Here is a 23,831-nt window from a genome sequence, read left to right as displayed (position 1 = left end):
GCTCTGGCTGTCCTGAGCCAGATATATAGACCAGGCTGGCCTTAAACTCACAGAAATCTACCTACTTCTGCTTTCAAAGTGCTGAAATTAAAGGCATGCTCTACCATACTCCATTTATTTATTTGTTTACTTATTTATTTGTGAGGCAGGGCCTCATGTAGCCCAGGCTAATCTCCAATTTGCTACATATTGGAGGATGACCTTGAACTCCTGATCCCCCTGCCTCTGCCTCTTGAGTGTTGGGATCACAGGTGTGAGCTACCACACTTGACTTTATTCTATGGTGTGTGTGTGTGTTGTGTGTGTGTGTTGTGTGTGTGTGTGTGGTTGCGTGTGCTCGCGCATGTGTGCACATACAGGTACAGTCACAAGAGGCCACCTTAAGTCCTCTATCACTCTCTGCATTGTTTCATTGAGACAGGGTCTCTTAATGAACCTGAGTCTCTCTCATTCTTTCTCTCTTCCATGGCTAAGCTGGCAGCCAACGAGCATCAGCAATCCCCAGCATCTGCCTTTGTTGGTGCTAGGGTTGCAGAGGTGGGTGGTACCATGCCAGCTCTTGCATGGGGACTAAGATCCAAACTCAGATCCTTACTGAGTCATCTTTCCAGTCCCTCATTTTCCCCCCTTTGAAGACAGGGCCTCAGATACCCCAGGCTGGCCTCAAATTTGTTACGTAGCCTCAAACCCCTGATGCTCTGATGCTGCAGCCCTACCTCCTGAGTGCTGGGGTTGCACTTCATGTGTTCAGTGCCCCCACCCTCGGGCCTCTCACATTCTCCCCAGCAGCACATGATGCTGGGTGATTTCCATGTCCTTGTTAGCAGTTGATACTGTTTTTGTTATTCTTTATTATTATTATAACCATTTCAAAGTGGGTAAAAGTGTGGTGGTTTTGAGCACATGACATCTTAAACTAATCTATTAAGTATGAACTGTGTGCTATATGACCTGCAAGATTGTCAAATGGAAATGTTAAGGGCATGGACTCTGGGCACTGCCTCAGTTGGAATCCTGGCTCTGTCATGCAATTACTAAGTGACTCAGGGAAGATTACCTAACCGCTCTGGTCCTCATTTTCCACATCTATAAAGTTGGGATAATAATATGGTTCTCCATCATGCTAATTACAGGATTTTAAGAAGATAATGTCAGAAGGCAGTAGGAACCTGGCATGCAGAAAGTCAGTATTGGCGCCTGTTGTTATCATGATGCATGTTGTTGCCCTGTGTTGGGTCATAAGACTTTTGCAGTATCCATCTGGGTAGCAATCAGTGCTCAGGAAGAGAACTGCTGCTCTCTATCCACAGGCTGTGTGACTCAAGGAGAGTGTTTTCATGTCTCTGAGCCTTTTTAAAAATCTCATCCATAAAGTTCTGCACAAGCTTCTCTAAGTCGGTATGAGAATGATGCCAAGGTAGTGTTGCTGTCACTCAGCCAATGCCAGACGAGCAGGATGCCTTTGTGCTCATCCTCATTCAACAGATAGGGAAACTGAGGCACATTTCCTGTCTGGAATTGCTCAAGTTCCAACTGGCCTCTCTTGGTTCCCAACTCTGTGCGCCCCATCCTGTACGTTGATCTCTGTTGAAACAGAGACAGAGTTCCACAGGTATCAAACCTGTGGCGAGGCTGGCCAAGCAATGACACATTCCCGAGGGGAGCTGGGAGGTCCTGACAGTGGCTCACATTCATTGGCAGGAGAGTGTCAAGGAGAGTCTCACTATCTCCAGAAGCAGTGGACAGGCTGCTGGTTAGTGACAGGTGCAGGAGTCAGGGGATTCCTTCTCCTACAGTCTACCCACAGAGGAATGGGAGAACATGGTGGGCCTTGAGCTCACCTCTCTGGGAAACTCAGCATACCCCTCCCAGTCCAGCTTCTGCATGAATTCCCAAATTCTGATCCCTCTTGGCTCACCCCTCATACACCAGGGTCTATTGCTGGGCTTCCCAGAGCCTGTTATTGGCTTGTGACTTTGTCTGGGTAGGGGAGGCTTCCTAACTGCCTAGACTGACAGAGGTTAGTTCTTGAGTGACTTACACAAAGAGAGCTCCTGGGCCTTCTCTTGGGAAAACCTGCTTCCTCAGTTGATTCTGTAGATGTGGTGGCCTGAGTGGTCTTCTCCATGAGTCTCCATTCCACGTGACCTTTCCTGACACAGGGCAGGCCCTTGGCAAAGTTGAGGAGGTGGGCAGGTGCTGTCATAGTTTCCATTTGCTACTCACTTCTGCCCCCAGCTTTGTTCACCTCATTAGTACCGGCCCAGCTGGTCCTCAACCACTGGTGGGTATCCAAATCCCCAGGAGAACCTGAAAAACAAACAGCAATAGTATAGTGTCCTGAGCTCTGGAGATGGAGGTTTGTGGCAGTGCACAAGATCCTCAGTCCCTACTGGGTTAGGAGGGTCATTTTGAGGATCTAGCACCCCACTTGCCCCAGCCTAACAGAACAGGATGCACCCTGGACCTACCATTCCCTGTAGCCTCTCCTTATTACACACATCTTTCAAACCCCAGCTGAATATTATGCACCTGTGGGAAGGAGTAGAGTTTTCACAAAGATTGTGGCTGGGATGGACCTCATAAATACTGGGAGAATGCAGACATGAAGGGCCACAGATAAAGCATCCAGCATAAAATGCACACAGGTAGAGTAGTGGTTACAAGGGGGTGGGGGAGAGGGAGGTGGGAAGCAGTTGCTAATGGGAATGAGGTTCTAGGGATGACATACATAGTCTTCAGTTAGATAGTGGTAATGGCTGTGAAACTCTAAATACATTAAAGCTCACTGTGTGTATATTTTCAATGGGCGAGTCAATGTGGTGTGAATTACGTCTCTAAGAATATACTGAACTTGGCCCAGTGGCCTGTGCCTATTGTCTTATCAGTCAGCCAGCCAGGTCCTTCTGCTCTATTGAAATCATGGGTGGGGGAGGAGCTGTGCGAGGGTGGGGCTTTATTATTAACAAGGTTCTAGGTACTGCCCCTGGTTGAGTGACAGCAGATAGTTATGATGGCAGGTAGGTGCAGCAGCAGAAGCAGCCACTAGAGTCTCTAGCCTTGGGCAGGCCTCAGGGACCAGGACCTTTGGCCCTTAATGCTAGGGCAGGCACTCCATCGCTGACCTGATCGTCAGCCCTTTTTTTGCTTTTTATTTGGAGACAGGATCTTACTATGTTGCCCTAACCAGACTTGAACTCACTGTGTAACCCTGTCAGGCTTTGAATGTGAGAGCCTCCTGCCTCAGCCTCCCAAGTAGATGGGATGGTAGACCTGTACCACCAGGCTCAGCCATACTGCAACCGAGGCAGATCTGGGTCACTGGGACTCTCAGCCCCCTCAAGTGTTCCAGTGCTCTGGTTGGCTTAAGAAACCAGAATTCTGGCCAGGTGATGGTGGCACACACCTTTAATCCCCACTCTCAGGAGACAGAGACAGGTGCATCTCTGAGTCAAGGCCAGCCTGGTCTCAGAGAGAGTTCCAGGACAGTCAGGGCTACACAGAGAAACCCTGTCTTGAAAAACGAAACCAACCAACCAACCAACCAAACAAACAAACAAAAACAGAATTCCTCAATCCTGATAGCCTAGCACTACAGATCTCTATGGCCTCACATCACAGCTTTTGTTCCCTTTGCCATTGTTAACTGCTGTTCGTGCTTAACCCCATCTGCTTTTGGGGCTGCTGGAATCCTCGCTTTTGCAATGATACCTAATCTGACAATTTCAGAGGAGGCAGCATAGAAGGGAACCTTCCAGCCAACTCCCCAAGTGAAGTATCACGGGCTTATATAGGCAAAAGAGGTATCTGCACCAATCACAGTATACCCTGCATGCAAATGAAGGTTCATAGTTGCTCCAATCACTGCACTTTCTCTTTAATGCCAATCACAGCGGTCTTTGATAGAATGCAGGGGAAGTGCTCCTGCTCTGCCTTGGGTAGGAATAGCTGTAGGGTCTGTCATCTTGAGTACACCAAGTTCTGTGACATCAAAAAGTCTAATGCAAAACTATTTCAAACAGTTCTTACTCCAGCTGCCTTCAGGAGCCATGATAACTAACTGTGGCTGTCATGTAGTTTATTCATGGTGTCCATAGAGTCCTCAGAACACACAGAGCTGGCATAAGGGTAGTCCTGTATGTGCCTGACCCACAGACAACCAAGGCATGAGGCAACCAGGGCAACAAGGGGGAGTCCATTCTCAATGTCTTTGTTTATTTGTTGGACCATGCACATCAGCAGCATCTACAATAAGAACCCAAATGACTATCAATAATACCCATAGTGTTTTTTTGTTTTTTTTTTTTACAGACGTCAACAGTACTTTAAGGGTTAAGCGTTCCAACTTGCCAAGTGTCACAAAAAGAGCTGGGTCCCCTCATTTATGTCTCAGTTCCAATATGGATGGCTTGAGTTAGGGGTGGAAGCCAGCCAACCCAAAGAGGTCAACTCCATAAAAATAAATAAATAAAATAAATAAACAAGAGATCTGTGCTTTGACATCATGAACGAATATAAGCTTTAAATCCAATGGACAAAGTGAGGTCTGGTGCCCCTGCCTTGTGCACTGTTTGTGGTGTTGGTGGCTTTATCCTGTGTGGGACAAGGCAGTTCCTGGAAGTCTGGCTGGGTTGGCAGGTCCTGCTTGGAACCTAGGATGGGCCAGCCTGGGAGGCTGGAGGCTAGGGGCTTGCACTGAGCAACACCTCCCTGCTCCTTCCATCCACAGCATCTCCAACAAGGAACTATCAGATCTGATTGAGCAGCTGCAGAAGAATGCGGACCAGGTGGAGAGGAACATTGTGGACACTGAGGCAAAGATGCAGAGTGTAAGTGCCCAGCTCTCCCCGTCAGGGCCATCTCCGTCTTAGTCTTCACTTAGTAACACCAGCCCCAGGGTCACCCACATCCAGAAATCTTTGTGGTTGCTACAAGAAGCACAGCTCTTGGCATCTAGAGAGTGAAGACAAGAGTCCTGCAGTAGTCAGCATAGCTGTGGCTGAGACTTATCCAGCCCAGAGCCTATAGGATGCTGAGTTCCTGCACTGGGTCTTACATAGACTGAGAAATCGGTAGGAAAAAATGGGAGAGGTGAATTGGTAACACAGTAGTGGGTTTTTTGGAGTTTTTTGTTTTTGCTTTTTGTTTGTTTTTTCCAGCTTATATCGTCCTCAAGGACATAGGCAGAGCTTCTCATGGGGGGGGGGGGCGCTTCTTCTGGGCAGAGCCTTCCTGTGGAAGGATCTTCCAGGTCTGGAGGAGGACTCTTAGGAGTCTAACATGGGGTAGGATCTGCACTGAGTGATGTCTCCACTGTCTGACTCCTTCTCAAAGGGTAGGAGCTCTCACCTAGTCAGGGTGTTACAGGTTCCAGAACAATGTGGGGTTCCACAGGGACACCAGGGGCATTCTCCCTGTGCTGGGGAATACATATCACTTTCCAATTCTTTTTCCTCCGTCCACCGCCTGGAACTCCAGCTCCGGGGAGAAAACCCAGGGCATTGGGCATGCTAGGTGAGTCCTCTTCTGACCTTCTAGACGAGGTGCTGGGGACTAGTCAGTGACAGCGGCCCCAAGAGTGCCTACAAGGGGGACTGCTAAACTGGACAGAAAACGAAAGGTGAGAAGCCGGGTTACATTTGAATTTCAGAGTACATTCTCCCTGAGTGTCAGCAGGCCCTGGTACTGTCCAGGGCTCACTTACAGTGTGGATTGTTGTTTATCTGGAATTCAAGTGTAGCCAAGAGCTGTGTTTCATTTAGCATCTTAGTCACTAGGTGACTAAGAGCCAGCTCTGAGTGGTGGTGAACTGGGGGTGGGGAAGCCGTGGTCTGTAAGGCACCTCTGTTGTGGCTGCTTTTGCTTCCACAGCCACTTCTGACAATGTGTGCAATCCCAGGGCCAGTCTACAGACAGCCCAGAGTGCCCAGAAGATGGGGAGGGGGGGAGTAGCAGGTGGCAAGTAGGGACACTGGGGTCAGGAAACAAGGGAGTCAGTCCTAGCCCAGGATGGCTCTGTAGGGACTCAGGAATGGAGTCACCTTTCCCCTGTCTGGGATCCTGAAGCACTCCTTCCCAACCTCTATCCCCCACCACTCAGAATGCCTGTCCCTCCCAATGTTCCTCTATAACTGTTTTTCCGCTATCCCCTCTCCTGGTGCCCTGCAATGTTTTGTTTGTTTCTTTCCTAAATGAAAATCATCTTGTTGGGCTGTGTCTGTTTTTCCTTACAACCAACGTCGTGTGAGCTCATTACTAACATTTTAGGACAGATAAACAATATGATGGAGGGACATTATCCATCTGCAGAGGTGGCCAACCTTCTGCAGATGTGTGCGTGTGTGCGTGTGTGCGTGTGTATACATGCATGTGTGGAAGGGTGCATGTTCATGCTTGCCCTAGGGTTTCCCGAGGAATGACTCGAACTCAAAGTAACAGTCTGCCTGTGCTAGAGATGGGCCCCGGGACAGTGTGCGCATTAAGCAGGTGCTCTCACACTGAGCAGCACCCCAACCCTGAGCTGCTTCTTTTTTGTTTGTTTTGTTTTGTTTTGTTTTGTTTTTTTCCAGACAGGGTTTCTCTGTGTAGCTTTGTATACCAGGCTGGCCTCGAACTCACAGACATCCACCCACCTGAGCAGCTGCTTCTTAATTTCAACAGAACAAAGTTGAAAAAGCAGCAGACACTTTTTTGGCTTTTATTTTATTTTTTTGACACAGTGTTTCTCTGTGTGGTCCTGTCCGTCCTAGAGTCCTAGAACTCGCTCTGTAGACCAGACTGGCCTTGATCCACCTGCCTCTGCCCCCTCAGTGCTGGGAAAGGCACTAGAGCCCATCCACTTTTTGAAGAGTACATGGTCCAAACCATCTCCTTCCTCTGACCTTTCCTTTCTCCATTCCCCCTCCTTCCTTTCCCCCTTCCTTCCTCCTTCTCTTGTTTGCCGAAGACATCATTATTTATTCATTTACACTGCCCAAACGGTTTCCTGAAGTTTTTCATTTTTTGTAATTAGTGAGAATTACTTGTGTAACAAACTTAACTGCTTAAAGGGCAATAAAGACAAAGTTGGCACCATCCGCATCCCCCAGGAGCGCCCTCCACCCTGAGGTAATTGCCTCCTGCTCTCCCTTCCCCAGCCCCTACCCCAGTCACTCCCCTACTCTGTCTTTGTGGTGCATGACCTGCATATCCCTGGGACAGAGCTATCCAGTGAGGTGTCCTCTGTGCAGATATCTGCTGCTGCAGACAAGCCTCAAGGATGGAGCAGTGTCCCTTCGTAGTTCCTCCTCCAGACCTGGCTGGTGCCCACACTGGACCATCTCGCCCGCCCTCCCACCTGTCCATTAGTGAGCCTGTCAGTCCCTCTGATCTGAGAGACCGTTTTATCGGGATAAAACTCACAGAAAGAGCCCAGAAGTGGCTTCCAGATATGATCTATAAATTCACCCCTGTGAATCTGCTTTGGTGGACAGTCACCTAGATATGATAGAATACCTAGATAGGAATTTTCTAGAAAGCTGTTGGTGCTCATCCCCTAGGGGCAACCACTCCCTAACTCCTCTCACTCATTCCTCATCCATTAGTTTGACTGACTTGAGCTCTCAGTCCCCAACCCAGTGTCCCCTGAGTAGGTCTCCTCATCTCAGCCAGATGTGTTCCACCCATATCATGTGTGGGCCTAAGTAATGATTAACAGACTCTCCTTCTGTTGAATTAATCTTTGACACTGGAGCTACCCAGGTTGGCCTTGGGCCTGTCAGTGATTGAGAGGATGAAACTACACCAAAGCCAGGAAGCATGTTGTGTTGCCTGCCTCAGTCTGGTATAGCCCAGGCTGGCTTGGCAGTGACTATGTAGCCGAGTCTGGTTCTTTCTCCTCTCCTCCCCACCTGTGTTTGTTTTTGTTAAAAAAAAAAAAAATCATTTATTATTTATTTATTTTGTGAGTCTGTGTGTGTGTGTGTGTGTGTGTGTGTGTGTGTGTGTGTGTGTTCACACCATGGCACATGTACAAAGGTCACAAAGACAACTTGTAGGAGTTGGTTTTCTCTGTCTCCTGTGCAGGTCCTGGGATGAACTCAATTCATCAGGCTAATGGCAGATGCCCTACCCACTGGACAACCCTATCAGCTCCCTTCCTTAGTTTCAGTTTTGATTTTAAAGATTTGTTTTTGTTGTATGTGTGTGGATGTTTGGTCTGCTTTTATATCAGTATGTCATATTCATACCTGGTTCCCATGGAGCCTGAGGCCTGAAGAGGGCTTTGGGTCCTCTGGACCTGGAGTTCCAGATGGTTGTGAGCAGCTGTGTGGGTGCTGGGAACTGAGCCCAGGCCCTCTGCAAGAGCAGCTAATGTTCTTAACCAGAGCTATCTCTCCAACACCTTTTCCCTTTGGGTTTTAAAATAAGGTCTTGCTGTAAAGGGTTGGCTGACCTCGAATCGATTCTCCTGCCTCTGCCCCTCCGGTGCTAAGATCGCCTTCATACACCACCACACCCTTTCTTCTCACTTTAAAAAGCGATGCCTGCTTTGCACCTTACGAGGTCCCTGTGGCCTAAGGGCACCATCCAGTATTCGTAGGACCTCTGTAGAGTGATGGTCAGGGTCAGTGGACTCTCTGCCGTTTCTTTTCATGCTCTTCCGCCTCCTGCCCGAGTCTGCCTCTTGGAGAGTTTTCACTTTAATGGGATCCCATACCCCTGGTCCCTCTGTCTTTCTCTCTGGTCTTGTCTCCCTGGTGGGATTACCTCTACCACTGAGCTCTACCCCCAGCCTGCTTTCTCTCTTCTGGGTTTTGTGGTGCTGAGATAGAATGCAGTTCTTGCACCTGCTAGGCAAGCATCCACACACTGAACTGCTTCCGATCCTCAACTTTCCTTTTCTGAAATCAGGTGGAGATGGGGACCCCAAAACCAACTAGCGGGAGCCCCAATATTGTCTACCCTGCATTCAGTCCACTCACTGCCATCCTTACCTCCCCTTTTGAACTCAGAGACTCTTAGGGTTTCATCCCTGGATGCCAGGTTGGTGCTAAAACACCAGCAGGCTTCACAGCTGCTGTAGTAGACACACTGTATTTAGATATACTGTCCTGGAGCTGGAGAGATGGCTCAGTGATTAAGAGCACTTGCCATTCATTCAGAGGACCAGTTTGGTACCCAGCACCCATGTTGAACAGTTCACAACTACCTGTAAATCTAGCTCCAAGGGATTTAACACCCTACTGGTCTCTTCAGGTACCCAAACATGTGTGTACACACACATAAGCATACATAATAAATACAAAATAATTCCTTTTAAAAAGACAGAGATTCTAGACTCACAAGGACACCTTCAACTCTAAGTAAGTATCTACCACCCACTCTTCCTTCCATCACCACTGTGGCCAGCCCAGCACAGAACAGCCCAGCTCACCCATATCAAGTGCTTCAAACACTACCCTCTATTCCAGTTCATAACCAAATGCTGACAGCCTCATGCATGGCTCCTGAAAGCCTCAACTCAGGCATAAAAGGAGCCATGTGATTGGCTCTTCCTTGGATTCCTTCTGTGCTGGGCCATGTGATTGGCTCTTCCTTGGATTCCTTCTGTGCTCAGGGCCAAGTAATTGACTCTTCCTTGGATTCCTTCTGTGCTCTGGGCCATGTGATTGGTTCTTCCTTGGATTCCTTCTGTGCTCTGGGCCATGTGATTGGTTCTTCCTTGGATTCCTGTGCTCTGGGTCCACAAGTCATGTGAACAGCCTTCACTCTGCTCTGGTTTTTCCTCTCACCGTTGCCTCTGGCCAAGTAGCCTCTCACAGATGCCTCAATCATCGCTTGCTTTCTCTTTCCTCAGGACCTTTGTACAAGCAGTTCCCTCTGCCTAGGACATACCTCCCTTCTTCTGCCCTTCATCCTAGATTATGTTAGCACCTCAGAGGGGCTTCCCTGAGCTGGAGCTAAAGTGGGTCGGTCCCCTTGTTCCCTCTCTGATGCCTGTGAGGTTTCTGTCAGCTTGCCTTGCAGGGCGTCTCCCAGCTTGGGTTATGAACACCAAGAACGCAGAGTCCCGCCTAGGTACCAGTGGGGCCATTCACCCCTGTGTCTCGGTACCCAGCTATGTTTGCTGAGTGCCAGTCTGGACAAAGCCAGAAGAGCCCCTGTCTGGCCCTGCCCCCCCCCCCAGGCCCTGTGGTATCCACTATTATCCTTCTTTTCCTTCTCAGGACTTGGCCCGACTGCAAGAGGGGCAGCCCCCTGAGCACCGGGATGCTTGCCTCCAGAAGGTGTCTGATTCGGAGAAGCTGCTCTACGTGCTGGAGGCAGATGCGGCCATTGCCAAGCACATGAAGCACCCACAGGGGGACATGATCGCTGAGGAGTAAGTCCCTTCTCTGTGGTTCCCCAGGGGGCATGCTAGGCTGGGGTTCAGGAAGGAGGGCTGGTGCTCTCCAGCTCTAAGGACCACGCTCCGCTGTAGCGTGCACACAGCACAGGTGGACAGGTGTATAGCAGAGGCCTTACGTTATACTCAATGACAAGGCCATAGCTGGGGACTCCGGCTTTGGCAATTGCTGTGTCCACTGCTAAAGCACGGTAAATAAGAATCTGGGAAACGATAGGCTGATGGATGTTTATTTGGGGAGAGGTTACTTACACCAGAAACATGACCGCCACAGGTTCCCATCCCATTCTGTCTCTGGCCAGGAATGTAAGAGAGCGAGCTGGGGTCTGGTACCCCAGACCTAGTCTCCCTGGGTCACGTCCACACCTGTCCCCACGCCCAAATGGGCATGGTCAGCACAACAGGTGTGGGTGGGGTGGATCTCACCACACACTGCTTCAGGATTCCATGGTCTTTGTGTCTTCTGAGCTTATGGCCCACGCGCAGCTCACCATGGCTGAACCAGCACCCACTCCATACAGTCAGGGGTCTTTCCATGCCCCATGCCCCATGCCCCCTGTGCTTGTCCCCATGTGACATACCCCTGCCTGTACCTGTGCTGGGCATGTGCTCTAGAGAACAGTGGTCTTGCCTATTTCCTCAAAAACCTTCTATAGCAGCCCTTCAGAAAACAGAGAGGGAAAGTTGGGGAACAACATGATTCAGAAGCAGTGTGGTGCCCAGGGCCACTGTCCCCCTCCTCAGGTCATTGATCTGAAGCCCAAGCCGAGACCCAAGGCTCCTCTAGGGCTTAGATAGTGCTCATTTGGGCAAGTCCCACTAACTCGGTAGCTTATTCCCCCACACAGCATCCGCCAGCTGAAAGAGCGCGTGACCAACCTACGGGGAAAACACAAGCAGATGTACAGCTTGGCAGTGAAGGAGGCAGACCCGAAGGTCAACTGGGCTGCATTGGTGGAGGAGAAGCTGGTATGGCCTGGAGCAGGAGCATCTCACAGCACCCTGGCCCTGCTGAGTGGGGGTCACCATTATGAAGTCTCCTGAAATTGCATAAGGAGAGGAGCAGGACTCAGAGAAGGACAGTGCCCAGCCTAGAGTCCCACAGTTAGACCTCGCTCCCCTCCAACTATGCCCCTCATGCCCAGCTCATTGGTGTCCTAGCAGGACTATGTGGGCAGATTGGACAAGCTGAATGTCCTTGTGGCATGTCTCAGCAACTGTTAGCAGTGTGACCCTGGAAAGGGACTCCCCCTCACCTGTTTACCTGTAAAATGAAAACAGTGACCAGGGTCCCACAGGTCACTGTGAGATTAAGGCATGAACATCAGCAGTGGTTCAGATAGATGCCTGCCACCATGCACTCCAGAAAAAGTGAAGGGAAAGGCACTCACTGGCTCCTGTGGGCTTGCTTTAGTCTGCCCTCACCCACATCTTCTTCCTGCCATCTCTCCACCTACCCACCAGGATAAGCTGAGCAGCCAGGGCTTTGGGACTGACCTTCCTCTGGTGGACAGCCAGGTGGAACAACACAACATCTTCCACAATGAAGTCAAAGCCATCGGGCCCCATCTGGCTAAGGACAAGGACAAGGTGTGCATGTGGTGGACTCTTGGAGGTGTGGGGTGGAGAAGGGCACACTTGGTCTAACCTCATTCCTTGGCTCTACCTACAGGAGCAGAACAGTGAACTCCAAGCGAAGTACCAGAAGTTGCTGGTGAGAAGCCCTGGGAGATGGGAGAGACCTGGGGGGTAGGGAGACTTCTGGGCTGGGGACTCGGGACATCATGACCTTCTGAAGGTGACACTGTACTCCAGTGCCACCATAGCAGTCTGTGAGGTGCTGGGAATGGAAGCTAGGGTTCCATGCAATCTAGGTGAGCATTCTACCAAAGAGCTATACTAAGCCTTACTGAATTCTTTATGCAGCATTGCTACATGCACTTTCTAGAGCATGGCCCAGGCATATGTGTTCACATGTGCCTGCATGTATGAATGTGTGCATGCTTGTCATTTTATTTATTTATTTTTTTGTCTTGTTTTGTTTTTGAGACAGGGTTTTTCTGTATAGTACTGACTGTCTTAGAACTCACTTTGTAGACCAGGCTGGCCTTGAACTCAGAGATCTGCTTGCCTCTATCTCCTGAGTGCTGAGATTAAAGGTGTGTGCCACCACCACTGGGCATCATTTCATTTTACAGGATGACTGCAGGCTTCCCTGCCTTCCACAACCCTTCTTTGCCTTCAGAGGCCTCAGATGCCCTCTGAACATAACCCTAAGGACCTGAGATGGAGCTTGGTTTGGAGAGTGCTTGCCTAGCAGACACAAAGCCCTGGGCTCCATCCCCAGCACCAAATAAAGTCGGGCATGGTGGTGCACACCTCTCATCCTAGCACTTGAAAGAACGATCAGGAGTTTGGGGTCACCCTCAGCTACATAGCAAATTTGAGGCAACCTAAGCTACTTGAGACCCTGTCTTAAGTGAGCAAATGAATGATTAAAAAGCAAATGTAGAAGATATGGCTGCTGAGTGCCAGCTATGTGCCAATCCGTATGCCCTGTGTGGGAGCAGTTTACAGATGTCAAACTAAAGCTTCAAGGAGACATCAGTCCCAAGGATATGTTTCCTTTGTTCACTGTTATGTCCCCGGTGATATGTCCCCAAACTGTGCTGCACATCTAGTTAGTGTTCCATAAACACTGTGAATGTTCAAAGGGTCATGTGATTCATCCAAAAGGGGTCTGCCTGGCTGGGAAACTGCTGACCTGGGCCCTGTAAGAGGTGGGTCCCAGTACTGCCTTCACCTCACGCTCGTCCCACAGGCAGCGTCACAGGCACGGCAGCAACACCTGAGCTCACTGCAGGACTACATGCAACGCTGCACCAACGAGCTGTACTGGCTAGACCAGCAGGCCAAGGGCCGCATTCAGTATGACTGGAGCGACCGCAACCTTGACTACCCCAGCCGCAGGCGCCAGTATGAGGTGGGCACAAGGCCAGGTGCAGTTCTGGTGTGGGACCCAGGGCTGTCAAGCGAGGCGCTGACCCTCACCTGCTTCCTGGTAGAATTTCATCAACCGGAACCTGGAGGCCAAAGAAGAGAGAATCAACAAACTGCACACGGAGGGCGACCAACTGCTGGCGGCTGAGCACCCAGGGAGAAACTCCATTGAGGTGTGTGATGCCCAGGAGATGGTCTGCTGGAGCTGGGGGCTCCTAGCTGCACCTTATGACCATTGAGCCATCTGTCTTTGTCACCAACACCCCCACCCCACCACCACCATTGCCTTGGTCCTCTCCCAAACTTTACCTGTGCTGCTGATTTTGCCTGTTTGTTTCCTGAGGCTGCCATGGGATGGCACGTGCTCACAGGTCTGGAGGCTGACCTGTGAGCCCCAGCCCCAGTGCTGCCCCTCAGAGGCTCCCCTCTCTTCCATCCATGGCTGGTCCTCTTATCTTCATTCGGGAACTGGACCTCCATCTCTGCCGGCAGCTTCTCCTTGCTTTTTCTTCTGCCTGTCTGTGTCATTTCTTCCTGTTTTCTGTTGAGACAGCCTCCCTGTGTAGCTCAGGCTGGCCTCAGACTCACTCTCTGTATGTCTCTGTCTGTCTGTCTCCTCTCCTTGCTGCTTCCTCTCTCTCATCTCACTGTGTAGCCCTGGCTAACCTCAAACCCAAAGAAATCCACCTGCCTCTGCCTCCCAAGCGCTGGAATTAAAGGTGTGGGTCACATGCCAAGCTTGAGCTGTAACTCTAGATCCCCTTGCCTTACCCTCCTGAGTCCTGACCACCACACAAGCTGTTTCCCTCCTTTTAAATGACCTAATTCCACCATGATTTCACATTGCAATCTTCATTCATTCCAGTCTTTACCCTATTTCCAAGTGGTTCAGGTGGAGAGAGCCTAGGGGGCACTCAGCCTGCTCTAGGCAAACACCCATAGAAGCTTTGTTCTTTTCCAGTGCTGGGGATAGGACCCCAGGCCTTGAACATACTAGGCCAGCATTCTATTATTCAATTTATTCTTAGTCCTCTATGGGACTCAGTTGAGACTGAGTTTCACGTAGCCCAGGCTAGCCATGGACTTGCTATATAGCAAGGATGGCAGGATACTTCTGAGCCCCTGCTTCTGCCTCTCCAGTACTGGGATTGCAGGTGCATGTTACCATTCCTATTGTTTATGTGGTTCTGGGTTGTGCATGCTGCACGGTACTCTTTGATGGAGCTGTAGCCCTCTTTGTGGGAATTTGTTAAAGGCACCACTTTGAGTAGACAGAACCCTCAACTTGGTTTTTTACATGCTATCCCTCCTTGGCTTTGCAGTATGTAACCCTGTCTTTGTCCCATCTCAACATGAGCTGGCTACCTTGTGGGGGCCTTCACCTTGGAGGGAGCCCCCCTTTCTCTACCCTCCCCACCTGATTCCCACCAGTCCCTCTCTTGGTGTCCCAGATACCTGGGCCGCAGTAATGGGTCTCTCATCTCCCTGGCAGGCACACATGGAGGCCGTGCATGCGGAGTGGAAGGAGTACCTGAACCTACTCATTTGTGAGGAGAGCCACCTGAAGTACATGGAGGACTACCACCAGGTACCTGCCTGGCTCCCGGCATGGTAGAGGGTTTGGGAGTTCCTGGGAGCATGCAGGACCTCTCAAATACATGTGGAGGTCTGAGGACAGCTTTCCACAAGTGAGTTCTATCAGGGAACTGAACTCACGTCATTGTGCCTATGCCATGAGCACTTTTACCTGCCAAGTGATCTCACTAGACCAAGGTTTTTATTTTTTGATCCTATGTAGCCCAGGCTAACCATTGTCTATGTAATAGAGGATGAACTTGACTCTCAATCCTCCTGCCTTCACTCCACATGTTGGGTTTAATTTTGCTGGGTTATATAAAACATAAAACTTGCCATAGAAAACTATCATTTCTACCCCCACCTTTTTGAGACAAATTCTCAATATATAGCCCAGATTGTCCTTGAATTCAAACTCTCAACAATTCTCCTGCATCAGCCTCTTGAGCTGCCATAACCAGTTCATTTTTTACCACTTAACCAATTGTTACATTCACAATACAGGACAACCTCACCCTCTGTTTCCTCAACTTTCTCATCAGCCAAATAGAAAACTGAGTACCCAGCACCCTCTTCCTTCCCCCATCCCCTGATGACCTCTGACTTACTCCTTGTCTCTGGATTTGCCTGGTATTGGCAAGAGTGGGCATAAGGGATACAGGGACCATGTCTCTTGTCCTTGTGTGTCTGGCTTTTCTCACTGAGCACAGTGTCCTGGCACTCACCTCTGTGTAGCATGTTTCTGCACTTCGTTCCTTTTTATGGCCTATTGTCTGGGTGCGCACCTGTTTACATACCCATCTATCCATACAAATTGACATTTTTATGGGACTGTGTGTTTCTAATAAGAGCTGTAGGTGATTGTCATAATGGAGGGTCTTCCCCAGTACTAGGGATTGAATCCAAGATCTCACACTTGCCAGGCAAGGGCTCTGTCTCTGAACTACATCCCCAGCTTTCCTTTTACCTTTTGTTTGGAGACAGTCTTACTAAGTGGTGAACTTGAACTCACTGTAGTCCAGGCAAACTTGAACTTGTGATCCTTCTGCCCCAGTCTCCTGAGTGGCTAGAATGACAGTACCACCCGGCCTGTTTGATTTGACATTTTAAGATTGGAACTTGAACTCAGCAGACACTGCATGTCTCTTGGTGGAATGTCTGCGCCACACGGGACTTCACAAAGGTCCCAAAATCCTACTCAAGGCAGCAGTCTTGAATCAAGACTAGCTAGGCATTGGTGGTCCATGCCTTTAGTCCCAGCACTTGGGAGGCAGAGGCAGGCGGATCTCTGCGAGTTTGAGGCCAGCCTGGTCTACAGAGTTGGTTTCAGGACAGGTTCCAAAACAATATAGAGAAACCCTGTCTCAAAAAAACAGAACAATAACAACAACAAAGAGTTAATAGACTGAAGAATGGGCAAGGGCACTTTCTAGAACAAAAAAGGGAGGTAGCTAGCCAGGCTTAGAATTGAAGTATGGTTAGGTGCTGCTTAATGGCTTAACGGTGCAGATAATTTCTGGGAAATGCATGGTTGGGTGAATTTGTAAGTGCAAAAACCCATGGAGGATACTTACCCCAACGTTTTCAATGTGTGAGATGTTTGTAAGGTACCTGTCATATGGAAGGCCCTTACCTGAAGGTTTGCATGTGACTGTATTGTTAGGGTGTTCCTGGCACACGGAGAGAAACCTGAACTTACCAGTATCCAAAGGACAGTATCCAAAGGAATACAATATAGAAATGGGGTGTTGGGGAGCCAGCTTCTTCCCTGAGACCCTGGGGAGTCAGGCTGAAGAGGGAGTGTCCCACAACTCAAACAGGTCACATCTTAGGTGAAGGGTGAGTGGGAGGCCCAGGCATACCTAGAAGATATGCATGAAGCCACAGCCAGAAGTCGGGGTGCTGTGGTAGTTTTCCATCTGTGATGGTATCCTTGGGTCTCCCCCAGTTCCACAAAGACATGAAGGATGCTCAGGAGCTGCTCTGCAAAGTGGACTCGGACTTGAACCACAAATACAGCCCTGACTTCAAGGACCGGTATCAGATAGAGCTGCTGCTGCGGGAGCTGGATGTGAGTGACAGCATGAAGGGGTCCTCAAGCCTCCCCTGCCCTGGACCTGAGCAGACCCACCCAGGGCCTGCCCCACCCTCCTCTGGGGCATGGAAGCTGGCCTTACCTGGCCCTGCGCTGCTCTTACAGGACCAGGAGAAGGCTCTGGATAAGTATGAGGATGTGGTGCGGGGGCTGCAGAGGCGAGGACAGCAAGTGGTGCCACTCAAGTATCGCCGCGAAACACCGCTCAAGCCCATTCCTGTGGAGGCCCTCTGTGACTTTGAGGGTGACCAGGTCAGTCACTACCTGGAACCCTAGGCAGCCTGGACCTACGACACACAAGTCTTAGGAGTAGCTAGGCCTGGGGCCTCAACAATCATCTCCCATGGCTGTCATCTTTGTGCACCCTTTCACCTAGGGGTAGCTATGCTCCGCCATGCCCTCTTCCTGTCCATACTGTCCTGTCTTCATCTTAGAAGCTAAGCCACCCTAGTCATTCTAGCTAGAGTCCTGGGGCCCCTCATTGGCCCACTTTGTAATGTGAGCCACCTCTAACCTGCCCTTGTGGCTGGGGAATGCCAGCTTCTCATCGGCCAGGCCTCAACCACATGTTCGTCTGGAGACTGGAATATAGGAGAGGTGTGCCACTCGGACTAGGGATGAGCAGGGATGGTTCCACAAAGTGAAATCAAGGGGCTGGGGATATAGCTCAGTGAGTAGAACACTGATCTAGCATGCCTGAAATCCTGGAGTTCAGTCCTCTACATTGCAGAAACCAGGCTTGGATGATGCACACACTTGTAAACTCAGCACTCTGGGAGTAGAGGCAAGAGGATCCAAAGTTCAAAGTATCCTCAGCAGCACAGTGAAACTGAAGCTAGCCAAGGCTACATGAGACCTTGCCACAAAAACAAAACTGGAGTTGAAGTTGAGATTGGTGTTGAGCTGGAACTCAACAGTGTTCTCTTTTTGCTGGCTCATGCCCTCTGTGGCCCAAATAAGAGGTGGGCTAAGACTCCCCACATCTAAGAGTTAAGAGGACAATGAGGCAGGGGGAGACTGGGCTTCCAGTGCTGAGGTGAATCATGACTGTTGGGTCTGTCCCACCAGGGCCTGATCTCTCGGGGCTATAGCTACACGCTGCAGAAGAACAATGGAGAGAGCTGGGAACTGACAGATAGCACAGGGAAGAAGCTGAGCGCACCTGCCGTCTGCTTCATCATTCCGCCCACCGACCCAGAGGCCTTGGCTTTTGCTGACAGGTACAGGAGGACATGATATTGGACCCACGCCTGGGCTCCACAGGCCTACCCCTATTCCAAGGGGTAGCGTTGTCTTTGGCACAGTGGCTGTGCCTTAACCTGCTATTTCAGCCAGTAATTGCGACTCAGCAGCTACCAGCCAGCCTCCATGGCAGCACAGCGGTTCAGCCACTCAGGCCATAGCCTGGTGGGAATTTTGTTCCCGCAGGCACCAGCTCTGTCACTGTCGCTAAAGGTAGCTTTAACTAAATCTCTATCATTCTATTTATAAATAAGACTGGAGATTCAAAGGCTGGGGTGAAAACCTGCTAGCTCAGAGAGGTTGAGTAGCCACTAGCTGACCTCTCCTTGTTGGCATCACCAAAAGGGAGTATCCTTCTTTTCCACCAAAATAAAAAAAGCTGCCCCACTCAAGATCCCTCTCTACTGCATCTCTCCCTCTGATGATCTATGAATAGCAACTAACTCAGCCTCGTGACCCAAAGTTAGTTTTATTTAAGTACTGCAAATGCACACTCGGGGTTCACAGTGTGATCAAATATACCCCAATAATATCTCTCATCCCGGCCTCCCTTAAAGGCTCCAGGAACAGTGGCAGCTTAGGCTGGCTCGCTGAACTGGCTGGCTGAGGGCCAGCATAGCAAGCATTTCCTCTTAGTAACGCTAGGCCTTTGCAAGTTTTAGCATCCCACCCGCAGCACCCATGCCCTGCTCTGCTGACTCCAGTCATCATTTTGCAAACTTATTAGGTCCCCACACTTCCTTTCTGTTTTCAAGCTCTTTCAACACTTCTGCTACGATCTGTGCTTTGGCCTTGCTGGGCCCTGGCCCCTTGATGACAGTATCTGGTGACAAGTCATTCAGTCGCTTGAGAATTCCTTTCTCAATGAGTAGACTCAAGGGAATGCCTTTATTTATTCATCTCCTAGACATTTATCAAGCACCTACTGTGCACTGCCCCCTTGGAGGTCACATGTTAGAGAACACTAGTGAACAGGTGGTTTTAGATAGAAGGGCTTGCAATGAAAGGTAAAGGAGTGTGGAAAAGGATAAAGGCAGAAGCGATTCCTCCCAAACATTGCTGCAGTGGCTCACATGGGACTTTCATTATATTACTTATTGGGGAGGGGGTACATGTGCATGCACCAGCACATGTATGGAGGTGAAAGGACAACTTGATAGAGCTGTTTCCATCTTTCCACCATGTAGGTTCTAGGGATCAAATGCAAGTCATCTGGGCTTGGTGGCAAGCATCTTTACCCACTGAGCCATCTTGTCAGCCCCACATAGTACTTTTGACTTTTAAAACCCTACAGGGAACTGCTTGGCTCCCATGGGCTGTTGCCCAACCCAGGCTGGGGACCTGGAAAGAGGGTGGTATGAGGCCTAGGTCCCCAGTACGTTCTTGTTCTCACAGCCTGGGCAGCCAGTACCGAAGTGTGCGGCAGAAGGCAGCTGGAAGCAAGCATACACTCCAGCAGCGGCATGAGGTGCTAAGGACAGAGAACCCTGGAGGTGGGTAGCAGGGCTTCCTGCAAGGGGTCAGGGACATGGAAGAGGGGCTGGACCAGACGCCGTGCTGTGCATGGGTGATAGATATCTGCTAGAGGGCTGAGCAAGGGAGGCCAGGCCAGCCCAGGGTCCCAGCTGGTTCTTGGGGCCTCGTGCTCCTCACTGCCATCCCTGATTGTTGTCTCTCCAACAGATACCTCTGACCTGCAAGGGCGACAGCTTCTAGCTGGCTTGGACAAAGTGGCCAGTGACCTGGACCGACAGGAAAAGGCCATCACAGGGATCCTAAGGCCACCACTTGAGCATGGACGGGCAATAGAAGATAGTGCTGAACGGGCCAAGGACCTCAAGGTATTATCAGGCTGGGGCTCAGGTTAGGCCCTTGACTCTCTGGTGTTCCTGCTCAAAGTTCTACCTCTATGGCATCTTGGGATATTCAAAGCAGATGCTAGATAATTATGGAGGTCAGGTGAGGGGTTGTCCCAAGGATCAGGCTCCAAATAGATGTCCTGTCCTAGTGTTTGGCCATGCCCCGAGATGTGACCTAGAACTGCTTGCGAATGGCTTTTTAGCCTGAGGTTATGGCCATAATAATGGTAGCAGGAACTGGTAGCAGGAACAGCGAGGCTGTGGCCAAGGGCTATGTGGGCTGTGGAATTGCAGGCCAGTTCACTTCAGCTTGCCCTGAGATGCCAGTGTTTCTAAAGCAAATGGTCCTCATGTGAGCATTGCAACGACCAGGCAAGATGTAGATGTCTCCATTTATCATCACCTGCTTTCATGCCCTTCTGCCTGACAACTCTTTGTGGTAGGGCCTGTCACCCCTGTTTTAGAGGTAAAAGTTCAGAAAAATTCAGTGGTCTCTGCTGCCTGGTACAGAGGTGAGGGATAGGGGCACAGGCCCACAGTATCCCTCCCCATGCTCTGTGGAGTCATGGGATGGGTACTTCAGTGTATCTGCCTGGCAGGCTGGCCAAGATTCCATGGTCTCTTCCAGGAGGGGTGTATGGAGTATCTGGTATACACTGACAACCTGCCTGTTGTCTGAGCCACTGTCAGTAAAGTGCTAGCCTTGCATAACTCACATGCAAGAATGAGGGCCTGAATTCAGTCTCCAGCACTCATATAAAAAGCTAGGCTTGGGGGGGCAAACTTGTAATTCCACTGCTGAGGAGGCAAGATCAGGAGGATCTGTGAGGTTTGCTGGCTGGCCAGCCAGCCTGATTAAGAAGCCTCTGTTTCTGTCAAAATCAAACACTAACAAACAAGGTACAAGAGAGGCTCCGTTTATAAAGTGCCTGCACACAAGTGTGAGGACCTGGATTCAGATTCTTAGCACCTGTGTAAAACAAAATACCCTAGCATGGTTGCACTTGTCTGTAAATCTGACTTTGCTCACCAGTAAGTCTACCCCATCAGTACACACTGTTCTCAGTGAGAGACCCTGTCTTGGAAGACAAGATAGTAATCTAGAAAGAATTGGCATTGACCTCTGACCTCCACCTGCACATTCATTCCAACCCACTCTACCCCACCTCCCCCTCACTTCAAAACAAGGCAGATGGCTTTCAAAGAACATCTGAGGGTGACCTCTGGTTTCCTGTAAACGCACATATACTCACCCATGTTGTGCACATCCACACACAAACACAAAAAGACCACAGAGCACTGGGCTGGTGACTGGGCCTCAGATGGACACCCCAGTGAGGTGGACCTTCTCAGCCATTCTCACTGTCCCAGGGAAAGTCCTTGGGGAAAGAGAGCTAGCTGCTGAGCTGTGGTTGATCTGGGAAGTCTTGATACCCATAGAACATTACCAGTGAGCTGCTGCACATTGAGCCAGAGAAGATACAGCGTACAGCCGAGTGTGAGGCCTTTGTGCAGGCCCTCCCAGGCAGTAGCACTGCGCCCTTGCTGAGGACCCGGATGGAAGACACCAACCAGAAATACGAACGACTGGTACAGCTGCTAGATGCAGCCCAGGAAAAGTAGGTGGCAGGTGGACAGTAGGGTGGACACTGTGTGTGGGGTAAAGGGGCCACCTAACCCCTACACATATGATGTTAACCTGTGTCCTTAGGATGGATGTGGTCAACCGCTTGGAAAAGAGTCTTCATCAAGGCAGGGGACTACTGGCTTCGCAAGAGAACCGGCTGACCCAGGATGATACAATGCCTGAAAGTGGCCACATGTCAGACAGCAAGAGGCAGGAGCTGGAGGTAAACCTAGAGCCTGGGAGCCATGAAGTCCTTTATCTGGCTCAGGACAACTGCCTCCATCACTAGATGAGGGTGGGAGAGCCCTAAACATTCAGAGCATCTGGTGTACCAAGCTGGAAGTTAGAAACATAGGAAGTGGCATCTCTCTTGGCTGTTCCTAGGGCCGGTGCATCCTGGGAGGTATTAGTTACTATATTTTATATATATATATTAATATATTATATATATTTATATATATTACTATATTTTTTATATATGAATGTTTTGCCTGCATATTTATCTGTGCACTACCTGCCTGGTGCTCACATAAACCAGAAGAGGGCACTGGGTCTCCCTGGGACTAGAGTTAGAACAGATGGTTGTAAAACACCATGTGGGTGCTGGGAATTGAACTTGGGCTCTCTGGAAGAGCAGCCAGTACTTTTAACCTCTGAGCCATCTCTCCATCCTGGGCAGGGGGGTGTTTAAGGCCACTATTTCACAATGGGGTTTTATAGAAAACAGGTTTCTGAATCTCTGGTAAGCATCCTGGACCTGCAGCTTCTGGGCAGGTCCACAGTGGCTGTGGCCTAAGCACAGGTCTGCCTGCCTAAGCACTAAGGCACTTCAGTGAGTGGCCTGCGGCAGGCCTCATCTATCTCCTTCTCATGACCAACCTTGGAGCAAAGAGATTGGGCTCAGTGAGGACTTCATGGCTGGAAGAGGGCAGGTACATATGCCATCCCTTTAACAGTTTGCACAAGTTAACTTTTTATTGTTTATTGTAATACGAAAGGACATTGCAAAAGTGGCCTAGATTTGATAGGTGTGGGGGCTGAGCCATCCTTCCTGCTCCTAGCCCTGAACCTCCTCCCAAAGCAGGAGGTCCCAGTGCTCTAGTGATGCTGCCAGGCCCTTAGAACTCTGGCCACGACATGAGTCTCTTTGCCCATCTGACAGGCCATAGCTTCTGAGCTGCAGGCCCAGAAGTCCCTCCTGGATGAGGTGGAACAGAACCTGCAGGTGGCCAAGCAGTGCTCCAACTCACTGGCCAACCACTTCCAAGAGCATTGTCCTGACCTGGAGCGCCAGGAGGCCGAGGTACACAAACTGAACCAACGTTTCAACAACCTCAGCCAGCAGGTGGAACGCAGGTGAGGGGTACCACAGACAAGTGGGCTGGGGCAAGGGCCTGGCTTAGCTAGCCTGCCTTGAGATACTAGGGGGATGGGGATCCTCTGGTATCACCCAAGACCATCTGTGTTTGTTTGTTTGTTTGTTTTTTTGTTTGTTTTGAGGGGTTGGTGTGTGTGTATGTGTGTATGTGGTGTGCATGTCCATAAGCATGTTTGTATGTGTAGGTACAGGTGTATGTGTAGGCATGTGGAGGCCGGAAGTTGGCATCAGTAACCATCCTTGATTATTCTTCGGCATTATTCACTGAGGCAAGCTTTCTCTGTCAAGCCCAGAATTCACCAATATAGCTAGACTCACACCGGTCACCTTGCTTTGGGGATCCATGTCCACATTCTAAGATTGAAATTACAGTTGAGCCACATGCCTACTCAGAATTTACATGGGTTCTGAGGATCCAAACTCCAGTCCTCATGCATGCACAGTATTAACTTTTAACTGCTGAGCCATCTCCCCAGCCCTAGTTTCCTTTTTAAAAATAAAGTGATACACAGAAAATAAGTCAATGCATTGTCCCTAGGCAAGCTATCCGCACTGTGTGTGTGTGTGTGTGTGTGTGTGAGAGAGAGAGAGAGAGAGAGAGAGATCTGTGTATGTGTGTGTGTAGATGTCATGGGATATGTGGAGGTCAAAGGATCATTTTGGATGTT

The 23,831-nt window shown here is 50.0% G+C and overlaps 1 protein-coding gene across 2 annotated transcripts in view; it reads left to right on the top strand.

The window, feature by feature from the left end:
• Ppl (periplakin) overlaps positions 1-23,831 on the top strand; it is a 48,306-nt gene that overhangs the window by 15,766 nt on the left and 8,709 nt on the right. For both annotated transcript variants that reach the window (XM_051181350.1, XM_051181349.1), the window contains exons 2-17: positions 4,730-4,829; positions 10,209-10,363; positions 11,236-11,356; positions 11,852-11,977; positions 12,060-12,101; positions 13,209-13,370; positions 13,453-13,560; positions 14,880-14,975; positions 16,911-17,033; positions 17,163-17,309; positions 18,126-18,277; positions 19,695-19,792; positions 19,983-20,140; positions 21,599-21,777; positions 21,870-22,008; positions 22,948-23,141. In XM_051181350.1, the coding sequence (XP_051037307.1) occupies positions 4,730-4,829; positions 10,209-10,363; positions 11,236-11,356; positions 11,852-11,977; positions 12,060-12,101; positions 13,209-13,370; positions 13,453-13,560; positions 14,880-14,975; positions 16,911-17,033; positions 17,163-17,309; positions 18,126-18,277; positions 19,695-19,792; positions 19,983-20,140; positions 21,599-21,777; positions 21,870-22,008; positions 22,948-23,141 (2,100 nt within the window). The remainder of the gene's footprint in view (positions 1-4,729; positions 4,830-10,208; positions 10,364-11,235; positions 11,357-11,851; positions 11,978-12,059; positions 12,102-13,208; positions 13,371-13,452; positions 13,561-14,879; positions 14,976-16,910; positions 17,034-17,162; positions 17,310-18,125; positions 18,278-19,694; positions 19,793-19,982; positions 20,141-21,598; positions 21,778-21,869; positions 22,009-22,947; positions 23,142-23,831) is intronic.

The sequence above is a fragment of the Phodopus roborovskii genome, unplaced genomic scaffold, assembly GCF_943737965.1.
Source record: "Phodopus roborovskii unplaced genomic scaffold, PHOROB, whole genome shotgun sequence".
NCBI classification, from domain to species: Eukaryota; Metazoa; Chordata; class Mammalia; order Rodentia; family Cricetidae; genus Phodopus; species Phodopus roborovskii.
The sequence above is the reverse complement of the archived record's forward strand: the minus strand, read 5'-3'. Positions and strand labels throughout refer to the sequence as shown.